The sequence below is a fragment of the Salarias fasciatus genome, chromosome 14 (assembly GCF_902148845.1).
Source record: "Salarias fasciatus chromosome 14, fSalaFa1.1, whole genome shotgun sequence".
NCBI lineage: Eukaryota > Metazoa > Chordata > Actinopteri > Blenniiformes > Blenniidae > Salarias > Salarias fasciatus.
The window spans coordinates 6,231,049-6,251,810 of NC_043758.1; the positions used below are offsets into that span (position 1 = coordinate 6,231,049).

At 43.4% G+C, this 20,762-nt stretch overlaps 1 protein-coding gene across 1 annotated transcript in view; it reads right to left on the bottom strand.

Annotated features, from left to right (window-relative positions):
• The window catches only part of vps53 (VPS53 subunit of GARP complex), a 29,701-nt gene extending 9,302 nt beyond the window's left edge, over positions 1-20,399 (bottom strand). Inside the window, 17 exon segments of the mRNA XM_030108751.1 lie at positions 189-267; positions 522-604; positions 888-1,035; positions 3,971-4,213; positions 5,400-5,494; positions 5,633-5,731; positions 7,010-7,151; positions 7,697-7,839; positions 8,066-8,209; positions 8,310-8,388; positions 11,389-11,508; positions 11,798-11,913; positions 12,322-12,408; positions 18,815-18,881; positions 18,972-19,021; positions 19,904-19,984; positions 20,262-20,399. Coding sequence (XP_029964611.1) covers positions 189-267; positions 522-604; positions 888-1,035; positions 3,971-4,213; positions 5,400-5,494; positions 5,633-5,731; positions 7,010-7,151; positions 7,697-7,839; positions 8,066-8,209; positions 8,310-8,388; positions 11,389-11,508; positions 11,798-11,913; positions 12,322-12,408; positions 18,815-18,881; positions 18,972-19,021; positions 19,904-19,984; positions 20,262-20,348 — 1,863 coding nt within the window. The 5' untranslated portion in view covers positions 20,349-20,399.
• Between the last annotated feature and the right edge of the window lie 363 nt (positions 20,400-20,762).

Sequence of the window (20,762 nt, forward strand, 5' to 3'; positions counted from 1 at the left end):
AATTCTACATTAAAATTAAGACAGTTTTTTTCTAAACTTCGAAATTCTTTGTGTCTTGATCATGCAGTGTGTCTTCTTTTCAGGGCAAAAGTAAAACAAATTCTTGAACTTTGATGAACGTATTAAAACACATGAACACACTGAAATCTTACAATATTATAAGAGCTGAATGGGAGAGTGTGTCTCACCTTGCTCATAGCGGTCAAAGCAGGGTCACAGGCAGCGTCCAGATCCTGGACGAGCAGCTGGATGCTGTTTGAGATCACACTGAAAAGACAAAAACATGACATTCAGGATAAGATTTCACTCATATTCAACAAATGCATGTCTTTTACTTTTTTACTTTATGAATTTAGCTTATTGATCATAAAAATCTAAATTCCAATACCTTAATATATATTAATATATCTGATAATATATTAGCTGTATCAATCAATACATGAAAATGGCTTTTTGGTCTTAAGTGTAAATAACTGTCAAAACAAGATTCCGTTTTTTCTCTTTTTGAAGTTGTGACTTACGTGCTAAATGTATCCATCTCCCCCGTTAAATTTATTCTCTCCACCAGGACTTTATCTACTTTCTCTTTCAGCTTCTCTTCCAACTGAAACACATAAACATGAATACACTCATAAACACATTATAAAGAAAAACAAATCATCTGCATGTCAACCTTTATCATAATACTAAAAACTGTTCTAAACAAGCTGAAAAAAACCCAGAGGGGATCCATTCAAGCTGTTTTATTTGGGCCTCGCAGTAAGTGTCTCCTAAAACACTCAATCCGGCATGTATCAGTCAGTCAGTGCTCCCATATTAAGGGATTTTCCACCGATAAATACCGACTTGGAATCGATTGAAGGGAGGCTTTGTGCGAGTGCACGTGCCTGCTGTGTGGTGGCCAGGCAGTACTCCGCCGTGCTGAGGATGCTGCAGATGAGGCAGAGCTCGTCCACCGTGAACTTGGCCGCCTCGGAGCCCTCTTTCTCCTTCAGCAGGCTGCTGATGGTGAGACCCCCGGTGCTGCTGCTGGATCTGGAGGCCGGATGGAGAAAACGGGGAGAGACACAGAGGAGATCAAGGACCGCAGGTAGAAAACCAGAACGTCGCGCCAGTTCAGGTACGTCCAGCGACATATTGTTGGTTTCTAAACTCGCCAGCTAATTCAATAAATTACGCTGGACAACCACAGAGATTAGCTCTCAAAGTGGATTTCAGATAAATAGAATAAGTATATATTTTAAACCTTTTTTTCCCCCCTGTAGCCCATAGTTACAAAAATTAAAATCTAAATAAATGCCGAAACACTAATCAACAGGAAGGTATCTGTTCTTCACTTGAATATTTATTTTTCTGATGACGTTACACTTTCATTCTCGGCATAAAAAAACAAACAAATATCTGTAGTTTCTCTGGCTGCATTTATCAATCAGGCTCATTAATTCTTTACACCTGTATGGAGGATGAATCAGAGTTCCAGTGGGTGTTAAATTATCGATTCTGAAACTGAAGGAGTTGACCATTTATGTCAACAACAGCTTAGAGACAAACTCCTGCTTCGAAATAAAAGGATTTCAATAAAGTTTTAAATGGAAATGACATTATCCTCTTGATAAAATCCAGCCATTTTACTAATCTTCCAAAAAAATAAAAATAAATAAATAAATTAAATAATAATAGTAATATTATATATAATTTCTGGTGCAAAATGACGATAAAAGTTTTATCTGGATTTGTGGTGAATAAATAATGTCACTTTTTGGAATTGTTTACTTTGAAGTTGCACCTTTTTGAATTTAAGTTAAAATGAGAAGTTAAATTGGTGGTTTTTCCTTCAAACAAAGTTTTTTTTCTTTTATTTTTAACTTTTTAAAAAAAATAAACCTTTTCTTTTGCACCTTTGGTTGACACACAATGGTTCCCATTGGTTAACGCTGTTGAAAATAGGGGTAATTCATTCACTTATGTGTTCATTTATGGTGCTTTGAGACAATATTTGCCAAAATATGCCAATATTATCTTGAAAATATCAAGCTAAGAGTTGCTGTACAAAAACATCAACCCAAAAACCTAAACAAAGTCAGATTAATAGCTGCAGTGTAGCCTCACTGATCTCATTTTGTAGATATGTGTAATTTTTGGAGTGATGGCGGTGGTCAGTGTTGTGTATTTTAAACATGTGCGGTTGGACTTTGTGCTGTTTACATTTCACTCATAGACAGCCATGTGCCTTTTTAAATTACAGGCCGATTTCGCCTCAAGATGTTGACTTTTATTCCTCTCAGAACGGGCTGCTGTTGAACCCCCAATGCTCCTGGAGCTTTAACAAAATACAATCTGCGTGGAACATATTTCTTTAATTTAAATTCCAGGTAAAAAAAAAAAAAAAAGGTCATTTTAAGTAACTGAGACACAAAGGGAATAATTATAAGCAGATGCAAATGTATGGATGTTGGGTATATGCGGCCTCATTGGCGACCCAGTCATTAATAAACGTCATAACAGAGACATTTGGGTTAAACCGCATCACAGTTTGCGCTCCTTTTGAGGGCCCCTTTCAAAACCCTGCGAAACCAACCCACAGCAGCGGCGTCTGCATGCAGGAGTCTGGAAGCCAACACACTCGCAAAGAGGCCGAGTGCATCTATGACACTGCCTGTATTCCAGTCAGGAGCATGTTATGCATTAGTCGCCAAGCACAAGTGTGTAATTAGCAGACAGGGAGAAAGAGAGCTGTGTGTGTGTGTATGTGTGTGCGCGCGCGCACCACTGCCAGCGATGAGCTCTAATGTGGCCAATGAGCCTAAGATGTTTTTGCTGGTAGCATATTAGACTTTGCCACAGCGTAACGAGCTCCAGATCGCTCATGGCGTGCCGCGCGGATCCATCAAACACAGCCGGGCCCGACGATGCTGCCTTCAAGCTGAACGCCTCAACGGCCGCAGCGCCATACGAGGACACAAAGCCAGGGCGTGGCATGCTTGTTTGTGGAAAAACACGTCCTGAAAAAATAGTTTTCTTGTTGGCGTTACTGACCAGGAGAATGTATTAATGCTGACAGATGAGAAATCATCGGCGCAGCAGAAAAACCTTGTTTTTTCTGGTAGAAATTTCATATGATTAAATGTAATTTTCTTGTACTAACCCTGAAACCATCAATATTTCTTAGAATTATCCGGCTCTTCTACCTTTGGTCTCTGAAGCCGTGTATTTTCTGTAGAGGTATACATTTTTGAAATGATTACGCTATTTAAGTTTCATTTACCACCAAATAAAGAGTAAAAAAAAAAAAAAAAAAACCCAAAGCGCATTTAGGTTTCATTGCTGTGGATTGTTTGTCTTTCTTTACAGACTGAGTGTCATACACCGATACCATGAGAGACCTTTAGGATGGCAGGGAACTGACTTATTGAACTTTCTGTCAATAAACCGCATGAAAACCTAACCAAAAGTGTCATCTCTTCCACGAATATTAATATTTGGTGAAGCATTGAGGCTGCAGATTATAGAATTCTATTTTGTTCAATGTGAAAAACAGGGGCAGATTTTGTAGTTAACTCTCCTCTGATGACACTGACTGAATTTGTTTCGATTTGATGGCTGAAGAATGTCAGAAAATGTGGAAAGAGACATTCCTTCTTTCAATATCTGGCATTTCTTCAATATTGCTGCAGTTCTGACAGTACTGAGCGGCTCGTGTTACAAATGTCTGACATTCTGCTGGATTTGGTCCGTGATTAGACAGCTGTAGAGAGAAAGTCCTGAGGGCAAAGCTCTGTGTTGCTGCTTTCTGGTAGTTTTTAAAACTCAAGATGTCACGGGCAATAACGATCTCGAAGTTACGGCTGTGAGAACTGCATGCTGAGCTCCCTCAGTGGCGACGGGACATGATTCTGACGGTAAACCTGGAGGTGGGACGACTACGAAATCCACTTTCTTGAAAGACTGACCGAACCGGGTGCAGTCTTACTTGGGCAGGTTTCCCGAGAGGATCTTCCAGGCGTACTCTCGGAGGAACTTCTGGAAGACGGTGGTGAGGGCGATCATCGGCTCCCCGGTGCTCAGCTGAGAGCACTGCACCATGCACTTCTTGTAATACACGAACAGGTCGGCGCAGCTCGGCAGCACGGCTCCGCCCTCCTCCGTGCCCGCCTTGGGTGGGCCCTGTGCCCGGAAATCCGCCACAAACCGGTCAATCAGTTCGCCCAGGTTCCTGCAGATAGCCGAAATATATCCAGACGCGCACACACACACACACACACACACACACATCGAAAGACACAAACACATGAGTGTGAGTTTCATTACAGGCAATATGAAAAGAATTAGATAAATCACATAAAAACAGGAACGTATGATAGGTCCCTAACCCCTGAAAAAGAAACGAAAAAAAAAAAACTAGCAAACAGAGGGATGAATAGATAGAAAACAGAAAGAAAAAAAAAAAACCTATTCCAGGCATCCAAATTCTCAGTAGTACAGTCAACAGGTCTGCAGCCAGTTGGTGTGGCCCTTTCCTGAATCAAGGAACTAAAGCCAAGGACAAAACAAGCAGGCACTGTTCTCCTCCGCTATGTCCCACTGGGGACCGGCCGATCTGGCCACTGCCTGTTTAAGGCCTCCGGATTGAGCTGAAATGAGGCTGGAGCTGCGGAATAGGTCAATCCGCCCCCCTCGGGGAGGCGAATAGCATTTAACGCTCCAAAGAGCAAAGAGCCGGGGGCTGCATAAGCACAGGAGTCACAAAACTGTGTGCAGTTTTAGGAGCCATCAGCAACACCGGGGGGAGTCGGGGGGGGGGGGGGGGGGGGGGGGGGGGGGGGGGGGCAGATGGACAACGGGAGGATGTTAGTAAAATAAAGGAAGGTGAGGTGAAAATGACACATATACGCACAGAATGAAAAAAATAAAAGTTTACTAAAATGACAGTGGGATGGGATTATATTTTTTGTTAAAAAAAACAAAACAAAAGGAGACGTTAAAAAGAAAGAATCAAACAAATTACAGAAAAGGAAGCTGGGAAAAGGCTACAAAAAAAGAAAAAAATTAAAGAGGTGGGAAAGAAAATAGGCAGATCTGCTGCAGCAGCACTTATTCAACCTCCCTCTTTCTCTCGGTGTCTGTGGTTGTGCAGCTAATGGGAAACATTTCTGCCACAGCAGAGAGAGAGAGAGAGAGAGAGACAGAGAGAGAGAGGGAGAGAGGCATGTACAGGAACAAGGGATGGAAAGACAGAAGAGGCAGTGAGGCAGAATAGGAGGAGGGGGATCTGATTGATGAAGGGAGCAGTGGAAAAAGCATGCAAGTGCCAGCTTCACGCACAACCTGCTCCTCATTCTGGGGTTTGTGCACCGCGGCCTAATTCCACACTCCCCGCCTGTAACTCGTGTGTTCCTCACTTGTCTTGAGACTCTATGTAGACGTATAGATGAGGCTCGAAGCACTTGGAGACGATGCCGTGGAAAGGGTTGTCCGGAGCTTTGGGCTTCCGGGGCTGAAAGAGAGGAGGGAAATGGGCGATTAGCGAGATAACGACTACAAGGCGTTCTAGTCGGCCCGGAGGAAGCGCGACATCACAGAACATCTTCACGCTGCGCGAGTGCTTCGACGGTGTCGGTCCGTGCCAGCTCACCTTAGTCAGGTCCTCCTCCTTTTCTGGACCGCCGTCCTCTCCGGCCTCGTCCTCCAGAAAGGGGTTGGTCGGGTCCAGAGGGCTCTCTGGCCTCTTTTGCTGCAGGTTGGACATCATCAGGAGTAAAGTTCTTTTGCTGAATTAATATAGATCCATTTCTTCAAGTGTGTTTTTCACCAGTTTCCACACATTTCCCACCTTGAACATGCACAGCATGATCTATTAGAAGCTCAGTTTAAGCTCAGATTTCTACATTGCTTCATGCCTCTGAAGAACCTGCACTGGGCTAAATCCCCGATTGAATTACAGAACCTGAACAGAATGGGTGTGAAGTGAAGCGAGGACAAACAGGCCTCTGTCTCACCTAAACATCGTCACCTCTGAGTCCCGCTGGCTTTCACTAAACTTATCATTGTGGCTTTTGTAATCTGTCCATCCACCGCATATCACTTTTCCCTCAAATCATCAGTGTGAGGCGGATTAACAGCCTGTGACGCTCCAAACGCAAACCTGTGGCTGTAGCACGCATTAACACATGGAGTTCTGTCAAACACGACGTTGAGAGAATTTGTTGTTGGTGCAATTAAAAAGAAAACAAAAGTCAGTGAAATTTGTTTGACACTCTCTCATAAAGGTGAAGTCAATAAAAATCAAAAACACAAAAATAAATATAAAACAAAATCAGACGCTGGTGAAAATTGAAAGGAGAGTGTGTGATGTCGGTTATATTTCAGGGTGCTTCAGGGTGTGTGTGCATCTTTGCAAGCATATATTTATGCTTGTTTATGTGCGCACTTGTATCTGTGTGTGTTTTTTATGTGTGTGTGTGTGTGTTTGTGCCTGTCTATATTTATATGTGTGTAAAATGACGCTGTGACACCGAGTCATATGAAACGTCTTGTTAGCATCGGCTCCGCTTTCATTCAGCATTAAATCAAGTGTCGACCAGAGTTTCTGTAACGAGAAGCAACTTAAGCTCTTGATTTATATTCGGGATGTCTTCATCTTCATCCTCCCCTGTCAGGAAACCATCATTAGGCCTAAGATCTTCAGACTTCAAGTACAAACTGAGGGCCTTCTTTGTATTCGCTAACAAAATCTATTGTGAAGGACTCACAAAACCAGGAAATACTTCTGGAATGATCCAATTGTCCCCAGAAGAAAAATTCTGAAAGGAATTTGGAATTTCCAGCTGGTTTCTGGAGCTAATGTAATGAGTTTTAAACTCTAAATTTGCACTTGGAAAACACCGAGAACAGAGAGTTGAGATATGCGTGCGTATAAAGCGACAACAGGGAGAGTTCTAATGCTGTTTCGAGAGTGTGTGTGTGTGTGTGTGTGTGTGTGTGTGTGTGTGTGTGTGTGTGTGTTCCTCACTCCAGGCGTGTCTGTCAAGGTGCATCCTGTGAAGCGTTTGGCCATTAAACCCTCGAAGTTTGTTGTCCTCTGGATGGCAAACAGGAGCAATTTCACCTCGATCTCCTTTGCCCTCGTCCGCATCACTTTAGCCAGCTCCACTCTGAAGAACACACACACACACAGATACGCACACACACAGCTCATTAGAGCATTTCAACACGTTGACAACCTGAAAGACTTGTAATGATCCTTGTTTAGTACATCATTATGGCTCCAGCTCTACTTTCAACACAATCATGTCTTGTCAGAACTCTTTCTGAAGACATTAGTGCAATTTTCGCCAGATGTTTTTTTAATTCCTGGTTACTGCCAGACGTGACACGCTGAGGCTCAGCTCTTTGTTCTGTCATCTAGTTGAAAGCAGAGGACCGAGGAGTGTTGACACTCGGTCACTGCTCATGTAGGCCACCTACGTCAACAGTGCAGGGAACTGTACCGGATTCCAGAGCCGTGCCACACACGTCATAACAATCGGGTTCACTTCATTAAAAACTCTGAAGTCCTGGGAGCCAATTTCTCCATGACTGCCTGCATAATTCGATTTCATTTTCAGGACTTTCCTTTTCTTTTGGGTGGAGACACAGTCTTTAAAAGACACCGATAATAAAAGGCCAATTACATGCGATGTGCTTTTCGTATCTCTACCTGGTGATGTGGCAGAACTCCACGGCGATGCGCTCCGTCATGCACCACTCTTCGGGAAACATGCGCCCGTATTTCTCTTCGTAGTCTACGAGCTGCCGCTTGATCCAAGCATAACGGCGGTCGATCTTGTCAAGCCAGGCAACCTGAGAAACAGGAGAAAAATACTTTTTAAAGAACTTCCTGTCAGAGTGAGAAAATGCTGCGGAGTCAGAAGGCTTTCAATTTTTTTTTCTTTTAATAAAAACAACGTAGGCTCATCATGAGGATTAAATCCAGAAGAAATCAGATGGTAATAGATGCACGCCTCAAACCTCTGAGACATGTTCAGGACTGAGGTCTGTAACCACGTTTCTTTCAGTTCTTACTCACGTCTTGGTTTTCTTGGAAAAGGACCAGATATTCTGAGAGGTGCTGCCTGATGAACTTTTTGATGATTTCCTGTTTGATGCGCGGGTCGAGCACATTGGCCACCAGACAGGCATCCCTGAGCACATTACTGGGTCCGCCGGGTCTCTGCGAGCACAGATCGCACCAATAAAGTATCTACTATTTAAGAGTCGCAATAAAAGAAAAGATAAATCTCAAAAACTGCATTGCTATTGACCACTTTTACCTTGGAGCCCTGAGAAGGGAAGGCCTCCTCAAAGTCTGCCAGGATCTGCGTCCCCAGTTCACTCTGTGCCGCTTTGACTCTGCAGGAGAGAAATTGCAGTCACTGAATATTCGATTATCTTTTCAATCTTCCTGACTTTGCATTAAAATGTCAGTATTTTTATGTGGAAATATACAATATACAACAAAGCAGGAGCCACTGAGAGGCCTGGATATTTCAGCTCTGCCACTGCGGCTGAGACTTTTTATGGCTAACAGTCCATCAAAAGCAGTTGAGCTATTGTCCAGAAATGAGCAGAAAGACGCTGTGGGAATTTTAAATCCATCAACTTCGCATATACATTTTAACTTCTGGCAATCGACAGGAGCAGTGGTGCGTTTTCAGTGTGACGGAACCAAACACGAAAAGCTCTGGAGTGAAATAGCTCAAAAACAATGGTGCAAAGCCGTTGGGTCCTGTGTGTCTGCGTGCGTCCAAAAGCAGCCGGGCCAGGTTAATCAAGGACAAGACCCGGAGCCACGACAGCCATCCAGAACAAACAGGAGAGGGAGGAGAGTTATTATCACTTTCAGATGCCAACTGGATTAGTAGCCCTTATTTCAATAATGGCTGTCCACTTCTGTCTGGCGGACTGTGGAGCATTTACACTCCGATCACGCACGCCGACTGCGGCGCGCGGGTGACGAGTTTGATGTCTGCGGCTCCACGCGTACACGCCGCATGGTGCAGCTTCGCACGAGCCAATCGCTGCCTCTCTATTTCTCTCAGCGTGCCACGGCTGAGAGGTGTAAGATGAGGCAGGGAGAAAAGTATTAAGTGATGAGGAGGGAGAAGGCTTATTAAAAAATAATCACAGTTGAACTTCTTCAGAGGTGACAGCTGCACGGACTCCGTTTAGTCACGGTTCAAATACTTCAAACTATTGTCAGGACAAAAGGTTAATTTCTCTGCGAATTAAATAGAGAGGTGTCACAGGGAGACTGTCAGAAAGCTCTAATATGAATATTAGCCTGTAACCTGGTAGACGTTTCCCCCGTTTTTTTTTAAACACCAGAACTACCGTCTTTACAGCCTTAACAACCTCTTATCATCAAGACCTTCACTTGTCTCTTCATCTCCTTCTTGTAAGTGGCTCTTATAGGCGCAAAATGCTGTGAGCGTGCACGTGGGCAGCTGTGTGCATCTCTATTTCTGTATGTCATTTATTTGTTTGTGCATAACGATATTTGTTTGTCTGCAGAGAGATTTGTTGGAGCGCATTAAAGACGTGTGTTGACGGATTTATATAAATGTAAAAAAAAAAAAAAAAAAAAAAAAACTTAGTTCAATCAAAGTTGTGGCCGTGTAAATGTTTGGATAGACTGATAGCTATGGTAGACAATCAGAAACCTCAGAAAGCACAAACACGTCCAAATTATATTATATCTGCACAAATTTCATTACAGATACTTTTATACAAATGAGTGGAAACACACAATTCTCCACAAACACACACAGGGTACTGTGCTGCTTTAATAGCACCGTGCTGTCATATGTTTCATTGTGAAGAGGCTATAACCCTGTTCATGTTTTCCCACAGACGTCCCTTAATACTTTTTATCAGCTTTTGGCATCCAGCTGTCGGCCCTGCCTTCATATCTTTCCCTTCCCTGTTTCTCTCCTCTCATCCGTCTCTCCAGCAGTCACTTCTTCCACGCAGCTGTTATTTGGTATGAGCACCATCTACCACACCTCAGTCCAAACACAACGCAGGCCTGTCCTTTATTTTACGTGTTCAGAGGGATCGGCGATGCTTTGAACCTGAATATCGAGCTCCAGTGATTCTTTTGTTTTTGGAAAATATTAGTGAAAATGGAAAGTTGGTCTGAGATGTGTGAGAAAAAAAAAAAACAGCATGACAAAGAGTTTCACTGTGTGTATGTGTGTGTGCTTAAACAACAACTAAACACAGGCATACTGTGACAGTGCAACTTGCACATACATGTGCAAGTGGAAGCAAACATATGGAGATACACACACACACACACACACACACACACACACACACACACACACACACACACACACACACACACACACACACACACACACACACACACACACACACACACACACACACACACACACACACACACACACACACACACACACACACACACACACACACACACACACACACACACACACACACACGTCAGAGTAGCGCACTTCTACACTCACCCTGGAAGAAATGTTGGCATAATGAAAGGCTATTCAGCGAGTTTCCTTCCTGTGTTTTCCTTTATGTGTGGGCCTGTGTGTGCGTGTGTGTGTGTGTGTGTGTGTGTGTGTGTGTGTGTGTGTGTGTGTGTGTGTGTGTGTGTGTGTGTGTGTGTGTGTGTGTGTGTGTGTGTTTGCGGGACATAATATGCAGAAGGCCTCCTCAAATGCCGAAACCGCGTTTCAACAGTGGAGTTGAGAAGCTGTGGAATCTTTCAGGCTGGCTGTAAAGTCAGATCAAATTCAGGCTACTTTTAATGAGTTTGACAGTTTCGCTACTTCTTGCAGAGAACAACTTAGAGAAGATTTACATGTTTGAAGCTGTGGACAACGCACTTTATTACGCCCAGCCTGTTATTTGCATGTGCAAAAGATACAAATCAACAGCAACAGAGTCACAGAGAGGCTTGTTGTTACCTACTTTTTCATACTTCCTTTTTAACGTGCAAATTATTTTTCTAGAATTTCCTGTCATTTTTGTGGTTATTAATGTCAACATTTTTATGCGGAAGTCTCCAAAACACAACAGAATGAAGCCCTGCACAAAGCCAGTGTGGCTGAAACTGTTTATGGCCTGTCAATAACAGTTTAATTGTTGTTTTAGAAGGAAAAACAAACCCGAGTATGTCCAGCTTCAACATGCTAAATCCACTGCATGCTTCCAGAACATGAAAATAACAGGGTGAGATACCTTCAAAACTCTCAAACTGATGTGAGACTGTTCACCGTTTCATGATCGTGTGACTTTGTTTTATCAGACGCAACCAAATCAGCTCATAAAATAAGACAACAAGCAGACGTGATCAGAGTTACTAGTTACCTCTCGGACAGCTGTCTGATCTGGGGAATTCCCATGTACTTGTGGAAATGCTCGAGGACGTTGACCACACCCTGCAGGAGGTTCGCCACTTCACCGTACTGTCTCTTCCTGGTCATGGCCCTGGAGCAAACACACGTTAGTGTTCATCCGTTATTGGAAAATTCCAAAAAGGAGCAATACGCCTTTACACATCCGCATTTGATTTTTCAATATGAATGTGAGAGCTGCGTATTTAGTGTATTGTTTGTTCTTCTCTTTAATCTATTTATTTATATCTGTCTTTAAAGGTTTTAGCCAAACACATCATAAAACCCCCAACTTTGCTGCTGAGAGCAGCGAATCTCTCCCTCCCAGACGAAGGTCACTGCTCATTGTATTTCATTTTGGTGTTGGTTGTAGGAATACCCACTCGAGGGAGTCGACACCTCCAGCCAGCATGTGCAGATGGTTGAGGGTCGTGATGGAAGTGGTGAGGTGGCGCTTTGCATGGTCCAGCTGCTTTATGTCCCTCGTAATCTCCTTGACCTGCACAGAAACAAGTCAGACTGGCTCAGCAGCAGAGGGGCTCGGTGGGAAAGAGGAGGTGGAGGCAGCAAAGGAGGGGGGGGGGAGGAAAGAACCAAGATGAAACAAAAAGATAAACAAATGTTATAAAGTGTTGCAGAGTACGGAGACAAAAGAAGTAGAGCGAGAATAGTCTCACGCCCACAGCTTTGTGAAATTAATTCTACTTGGCTCATGAGGGAAGGTCTGTTTGCCAGCGTCGCCCTCAAACACCCCATTCTTTCTGTACTCACCCAACCTACTGCCCTTCCTGACCCACCGATACGCACGCAAGCAGCGCTTCTCATAACAAAAAGATGACTGAAGCTGCCCTACTGACCCCTAAACCGAACGTCCCCGGTGTGTGCGTGTATGTGTGTGCGTTTGTACCATTTGTTCAGACTTCTCTGCCTTGTCCTTGATGTCCTTTATTTTTCCAAAGAGCTGCTGGATGGCAATCTGGGCCTCCTCCAAAGCCTGCACAAGACAAACACAAACATCAAATCAACTAATTCACATGATCCAGCAGCCACAGTACATACTATTATGTATGAGGTGAAATAGATTTGTGTTTGCATCTTTCTTTCTCTCCTACTACCTAAAATCATTCATTCATTTTCTGAACTGCTTATCCTATCAAGGTGCTGAAACTGGCGGCTGGAGCCAATCCCAGCTTCTCATGGGCGAGGGCAGAGTTCACCTGGAGAGGTCGCCAGTGCATCGCAGGGCCAACATATGGCCAACAGATAAACACAAATCCCCCCCACACACACTTACGGTCACCAATTCACCTCATATGCATGTTTCTGGAGTAGCTGGAGTACCCGGAGGAACCCGGCACACACAGGGAGAACACGCAAACTCCATACAGAAAGGCCTCCCATTTTCCAAACATTTTCTTACTTCATAAAGGCAAATTTTATTCCTTGGTGCAAGTACAGCTTGAAGAGCATTTGATGTTGACCGACCTTTGACCTTACATTCACCACATTCTTTCACGATAATACTGTGTGAATTGTTAATTTTCTTAAGTCCTAGTGTTTTAAAAACAAATCTCTCCTATAAAATCCAAGATAATAAAGTAAAATAAAGGTTTATGGATCTGCAAATTACTGCTTGCTGTTTTTACTCGCATTTCACACACTGTGAAATGTGGTTGTTCATACATATTGTACAAAAACCAAGCTGTACAGAGACTCTCAGACGGATGAAGTTTCAAGCAGTCAGCTCACTAAATGTGAATATAATTGTTTTAACTGTATTCTTGGGGCTGCAATATGAACAAAATGAAATGTATAGTGTGTAATTTTTTTGGAGTGTTTTCATTCATTTCTTAACATTTCCCCCCAAAGCAACATACAAAGAAACCACAAATTTATGAGCAGATGGAAACATGAACACGAAAAACCAGCCAGCAGCACATAGTAAAGCCTAATATTATCTATTTAAAAAAAAAATTAATTCTCCATTCTACTTCAACAAGCACTTCTATTAATAATAAACTGTCGTGAGAAGCTGTTGTTTGGCGACATATTTGTGGATGTGGGTGTTTACTTGAGCCGGCCCCCCATGTGAAAATCCACCCTGCTAATGCCCATTTCCATCTCTCCAGTGTCAAACATACTAATTGCAGGTCTAATTGACAAGCTATCTCGATATCTGACATTGATAGATCCGAGGTGACATCCAGGCCACGCGGCTAAGCTCCGCGCCGAGACCGTCACCATGAAGGCTAAAGAGATCATTAGCAGTTTTAACAGCCTATAAAGCCAGCCCAGATTAGATGACAGTTACAACCGGAGGAGGGCTGAAGTGCTATTCTGATATTTCGCCATCACCTGACATGACAGCTGTCCTTTGATGGTCCTAAACCCAGATTTTGCCCTCCGACATCTGATGCCAGGGTAATTGGCTTCATTTGGCCTGATGCTGTGGCACCACAGACACAACTTCGACTCTCCTCAGACTCTCTGGCGCGCACACACACACACACACACACACACGCACACATGCACACAAGGAATGCTAACAGCCGGCACCAGCTGTGGGAGGAATTCACCACTTTTACAAGCACCTCTATGAAACAAGTGGACAGTGGGAGAGCGAAACACACGGAAGTGTGCATGTGCACACACACACACGGCCAAAACACATACGGAGTATAAATAAATACGCAGTGATTTACACAAGCATTCATACAAGCGCACCCCTTGCATGAAAAAGTCTTGCAAGTCAAAAATGACCCCCAGGTGACAAACGACGCCGGTATTGATTCGGCCTCGGTGACGATGAGGGAAAACCGGCTGCGTTTCGAATGGATCCTCTTGTTTTCCTGCTGCATGACACCATTCGGTTGTCCAGCGAATTAAACAGAAAAATAAAGGCAGGTTAAGTAATTAGTGTTTGATCCGAGAGCCGGGGAGGAAGGGAGTGCCGCTGGGCCTTTAAAGACATTCCCCGGAGGGGCTCTTGAGTAAACAACGTGCACGCAGAGGAGGCCGGCAGCTCTGAGGCTGCAATTGTCGCTCATGCAGACTCAGCTGGCTCAATCTGGCACGCTTCCCCGTCCTCATTTCCTGTATTTAGCCTTGAGGAAAGCTGAGAGAGGCCGCTGCCCAGCGGGTGCCTCAGCGCCAGAGATATTATCTGCGCTCGCACAAACACGCACATGCAAAAGCAGTGTATCCCTAACATGCAATAAGCGGCACGCTGGATGGCACGATGAGGTTATATTACAGAGCCGAGACAAGAAGTGGGGCACTTCTTATCAATGTTTGAACATGCTTGGGATGAACTTTATGTCTCCCTCTGGCAGATTTCAGTGTGCTTTTCTCAAGTAAAGAGCATATAAAAACGGTACTTTGGAGTTTCGGGCCAAGCACAATAAATCAGATCAACCCAACGGTGCTATTTTAACAGCTGGAGCGCTGCCTGAGCACAGCGCCTGATGTAAACATTTTCAGAAAAGACAGTTGAGAGAGAGAGAGAGAAAAAAAATAGAGAAGCTTCAGAAATCACTCCTCATGGTAAAATGTTTCATCACATGAATGTCAACACTCCTTCACCCATGCTTTTAGAAAACACCAACAGGTCTGTACATTGTTGCAAAATATCCTTTAATTCCAGCCCCACCTCTCACAGCAAGAAGCAATTCGATCGATCTCGGTCTCCAGTTCAAGGCGTTTAATTTAACATATCTGGTCAGACGTGTCATAACATTTACACGATTTGCACCTAAAGCTTTTTCCATCACTTTAATTGGTCTCTTTCGACACAGAATAAATCCATACGTCCATCCTTTTCCCTGTTTAGCCCACACGGGGTCGTGGCGGCGGCACCAAGAGGCTCGGACATCCTTTTCCTCCACAGCTTCCTCCAGCTCAATATATACATTCACTGACACAGTGGTGGAGATGAAAGCATGAAATCCCACAACAAGCCGTGAACGGCCCGTTTTAAGTTAACATTAAATATTTATATTAGGGCCCAGATAGACGAAGACCACCCAAAACTGTGGACAGAGAGGGTAATGACCCCCAGAGGACCCCGGGAAGCAGAGCGCACGAGCAATATCGCCTCAATGTGGGCGTGCACGAGGGTGTGATGTTATGAATGCAGTGAGTGTGTGCAGCGCTGTGCTTAGCGGCTCACTATGGCGTGACCCTGCAAAAGCAATCAATTAGGAGGGGTAGGAATGTGAACGGCAGGCAGTAAATGATAACAAATGTTTGCTCTTGTTAATGAGCTTCTCCAGCTGAGACTTCCACAAATGGATTCAGACGAGAACTTTTTCATATCCCTAATTTTCATTTCACCCGCTCCCCACCACCCTCTCGGAAAAAAAAAAAAAAAAAAAAAAAAAAAATGTAATAAATGCAAAATAGCCTTTTCATTAGCTCTGTAATTTTTTGGGCTCAGGCAGCTGTGGAGCGCACATCGTCCCCACTGCCATGACAACAGCACAGGCGCGAAGATACACTGGCAGCTGCGCGCGGCAGCAAAACGTGGCGTTGGCAGGCCGCAGTGAAATGCAGGTATTTGGTGTGTGTGTGCCGTGTGCACACAGTCAGAGCCGGCCAGGAAATTCCTGCTGCTGTCACAACCTGCCGCACATTGACAAGTGGCCTCTGTGACATTCTGACCACGTTAAATCATTCAAGTCACGAAAATATAGAAATGTTTTTAATATTTTAACTGACTTCGCTTCATTACCACTGATGTTACAGTAATTCCTACTGAGGACAGATAGAAAGTGTGGGTACACAGATATGTATAAATACATATCTGTGATTTTATTACAGTCCAGAAGAGCATTCAAATGTTCCATCTGAATTCTGATATTCCCACACAACGGAATACATGAGGAGTGACTTTATCTTCAGCTCTTTCGTTAAAAGGTGTAAAATTTAACTTAATGCCACTGCTGTGCTAACGTCAATGTCTATACCTGAAACACAAAAGACGAACACATCAATGGAATAGCATTAAGGCTATTGTTCCTTTCATTAGCTTATTTTCAAAAGTTTAATAGAATAACGTATCTTTAAACAACAGCACGGGTTTCAGACTCAAACAATACAGCATAATTTCAACTTGAGCTGTTAAAGCCATTAAAATGATGACACAATAACATTGAAATCAATTATTTTGGTTCTATTATATTCATAGATAGTTGGCTTTTTCCAAATATTACAGTAATTACATTTAATCAAACATCTTCATACAAAAGTCTTTTTTTCCAGTTAGATATCAATCTCACAGTATGGCTATGTGATGCTCAGGCTATTTTGGGAACAGTTCATGTAAGCTTTCCATGCTTCATCACTAAAACAATGCAATCCTCTCAATAAATTAGCAGCAGCTATTACTTTTATGGCAACATTTCAGTCTATGATTACACCATGTAATGTCATCCCACGGGTCAGATCAGGCTCTCGGGCATGACAGCTTTGGCCTTTTTTTGGCGACTCTAAACAATGGAACTTATATTGGCATCTTTGCTTCGCAGGATAGGCTGTGAAGTGCAATATATATATTTGTAGCCCAACTCTGCCTGTTTCTATTCATACACTGAGGCCTAAATGTGTGATTCACAAGTTAATTAGTTGCAGGGTGGCAATCTCAAGGATGCAGACCATGAAATTAGCTGAATAACAACCAGTGATGGGTGATAAATTCTTCTTTATACCACAGTTTCCAAGCTGGAACAACTTATTAAAAACCAATTTCAATCCTACAGCAAACTACCTCAAAACATTAACCTTAGATAATCAGTCCACACCGTAAAATATGTGTCAATTAGTCTTGTTTTCAATACAAATATATAAAAAAAAGCAAATTAAAAAAATCCTTTTTACAATTATGTAGCTGGTATTGTGTTTCTATTTTTTCTACACCATAAAATAATTACATAAGCGTGTAAATGATGTAAAACAATATAAAACAGGAGCAAGTCTAAAGCATTTTGACTGCCACAAAGAGACACATTTCTACTCTCGTCTGTCAAGCACATTACTGTCTGACTCCTGACAGAATGAAAACCTCCTCAGCTCTCTGTCCCCTTATTGCTCTCAGCGCTCACCATCAACGTTATCGTCTCGGGTTTCTACCTGCATTCGGGTCATTGAGGGAGCTGGCCTTGTTCATACTCCCCTCTTACTGTCTGTATGTTTCAAACTCCGGCCTGAAACATGCACCTCTCCATCTTTCCATCTGCAGAAAGAATTTTCCCTCCCGGGAAATGTTGGAGGGGCACTGAGGGGCTGGAAAAACAAACTAGAATTATTGTGTGTGACTGTTTAATGTTATTGGTCTGGAGGGGGATTTAGTGTGCTTCCGCTATCAAACGGTAGCAAACTGGTAAAGACGCGGCCACCGGGCCAGACGCGCTGACAACAATGCACACCTAATCATGTCGGCCGTCCGTGTCGCATTCCCCTCAAACCACGGCTCCTTGACAGAGCAACCTGGTTTGTATCAGAAGGGCCGCTCTTTTCCAGTGTGATCCCACAAGATATGACACGCTCCAAAACCTCAGCTCGACAGAAATCTGAGACTTTACATGATGGAATCCGTTTCACAGACGTGTTTTCCGTGAAGAGGCAAAGTCACAGCCAGTGTTGGGACTGGATCTGAGTCATATTGTCCTTTTCCATGGAAGCAACATGGAGAGCGGAAAGCGCAGGACAGGGGGAGGAGCACAGGTTCCAACTTCAGAGGAGTCATTGAAGAAATTAAGATCTCTACTGTCTGATCTAAAAAAAATGGTTTCTTGATATTTTTTTACGTGTGGGAAATAATGTGGATTAGCAAAGACAGAACAGGAATACAAAAATCGAGTCGTGTAATTTGATACTGAACCCCAAAATTATTACATTTTTCAAAATAGGTTATTTAAAGGTGCTGTAGGCAGGATTCTGTATCTCCGCCATCTTGCTTAGGGTTACCTAAGCAAGATGGCAATTTGACCCATCTAAGATGGCGATTTGAAACCCAGCACAGCCAATCCTGTCCTGTTTTCTCTGACATCACGCCCTTACGCAAGTTAAGCCCCTCCCACAAGAACGTGCGACGAACGCCCCTCGACCAATCACGGTTAGAGCCTCATGGGCTCTTCTGATTGGTCAAAGATACCTGGAGCTGTCGAGATTCCTTTTCAGCTCAGAACAGAGACAGATGGAAACGCTGCGCCCTCGCGGTAGTGCAATTATGCTACACTCCTAAAGGATTATCAGTGGATACTCTAACATTTAATCCAAAGAAAATACAGAAAAATTAGCATTGACTAGCAAAATCCTGCCTACAGCACCTTTAATATATGGGCAAGAAAATTTAAACCTGTCTTATTTATCTTACCACAACAGCACGCCACAGCCCAGCTTACCTGCCTGCCGTCCTGGCCCACATTGGTCTGCCCTCTGACCACCGTCCTGATGTTGTCATCCAGCCGTCTGTTGGAAGAAGGACAAAATTAGCTGCTAAAGCACAATCGAGACACACAAAAAAAGAAAATGTTTGGTGAGAGTTTCGCATCAACTCACCGAATTTTCAGGCGAAACTTGTTCACAACATCATCAATGTTCGCTAAAGACTGAGGAAGAAAACAAACCGAGATCAAACAAAGAACCATGATGCACTTTAAAAAAAGCACACACACAAAACTTCAAAAAATATAACAGCAATGCCTCAATTAATATACATGAAACAATATGAGATGAAGCCAGCACAGCCCGTTGGCTTCTACAGTAAAGCACAGACTGTGAGCTTACAGTGACCCCTTATGGAGAACAAATACACTCAAGTGTGCAGGACACAAACATGGTTCTCACTCAATAAATGAAAAGACATTTTGGGCAAACCTAACATTCACACAGCTCAAATTTCCAAAAGTTCATCCTGAAATCAAGATTCTTGACTCTAGGTATGACATGGGTCACGTTGTGAATTCTATACCATACATTCCTGAATGGTCTTTCCACAGAAAGCATGTTACTTTCATGCTCTGGTTTCCAAAAAATAATTGTTGTATCACGTCCTGTTTTGGCAATAGCTCTGCTCATGACATTATGTGTGTGCAAAGCTGCAGGATACAAAAGTGGACAACCACCTCACGGGGATATCCGCACCAGGAGACCCAGGATCAGAGCCCTCTGGATTATTCAGGGCCTGTCTCCTTCAGCTGTTAAAATCCGAGCAGCGCTTCAGAAGCTTTCTGGCCAAAACATTGAGGTTTGGGAGGAGCTTCAACTCAAAAGTCCTTAGATGTCTGAGTTAATGAGTGTAAAAGCTTGTAACTGGTGCTGTGTGTGTGCAGGCAGCCTGTGCGACACAGTCTCCATCCAATGACAAAAGAAACAGCAGCAGAGACCCCACCTTGAATGGAGGGTGTATAGAAAGTACCAGGATCTATGGATACTGGAAGAGTAGAGACTGGACAACAGATGGAAATGATGCCTTGATCATTTGACTGTACCTGTTCCGTGGGGAAAAGAGTGTTGATGTATTCCACCGCATTGAAGTCTGCCCTGTCCAGTGGATCTTGACTGGGGAAAACCTTTTGCAGACAAAAATAAAGCAGAATTGCCAGACAGTCGTGGTGGATAATGGAGCACGAGCGAGGATAGACGTGAAACAATAACATGACAGTCAGTAAGTCTCCTGTTACTCATATTACCGCGTGATTACAGATAAACCGACGCTGCCCGTCACTTCTAACCTAACAACAATTCGACACGGCTGTTTTTAAGCGTGACGCCATAAATATTTGCACTGTATTCGGAGTCTCCGCGGGACGAGTCGGCTGCGGCAGCACCGCGGAGCCGCGGTCCCACCTGCTCAATGGCCAGCTGCACCTCCGGGGTGAGATGCAGAATAGCCTCCAGATCTTCAGCGAATTCAAATTCCTCTTCCTCCATCATCTTCAAAACAAACTCAGCAGAGCCCAGAGCCTCTCTCTCCGGCGCACCGCTTCCTGGTCCGGAGGATTCTGGGATACGTGATGACGCGACTCGTTGTGTTGCGTTCGCGTACTGTCGAAAATGGGAGATTCAATCAGCACTATCGGAATCGCTTTTGAGTTTTTTTTGTTATTATTAATCAAAAAAGATTGAAGGATCTTCGGTTATATTCAACAATTGTTTTTCTTTCAAGTGTTTGTTTGTTTGTCTGTTTTTATTTCATTCAGTTGTAAATTAAAAAGGTTTTCTGTAAATGAAGTCACCAAACAAGAATGAAAAGGGAGCAGAAAGAAGATAAGTCATATTATGTCTGCCCCTTATCCCCAGAAATCAGTTACAAAAAAGTAAAATTAAGAACAACAACAAAGAACATGA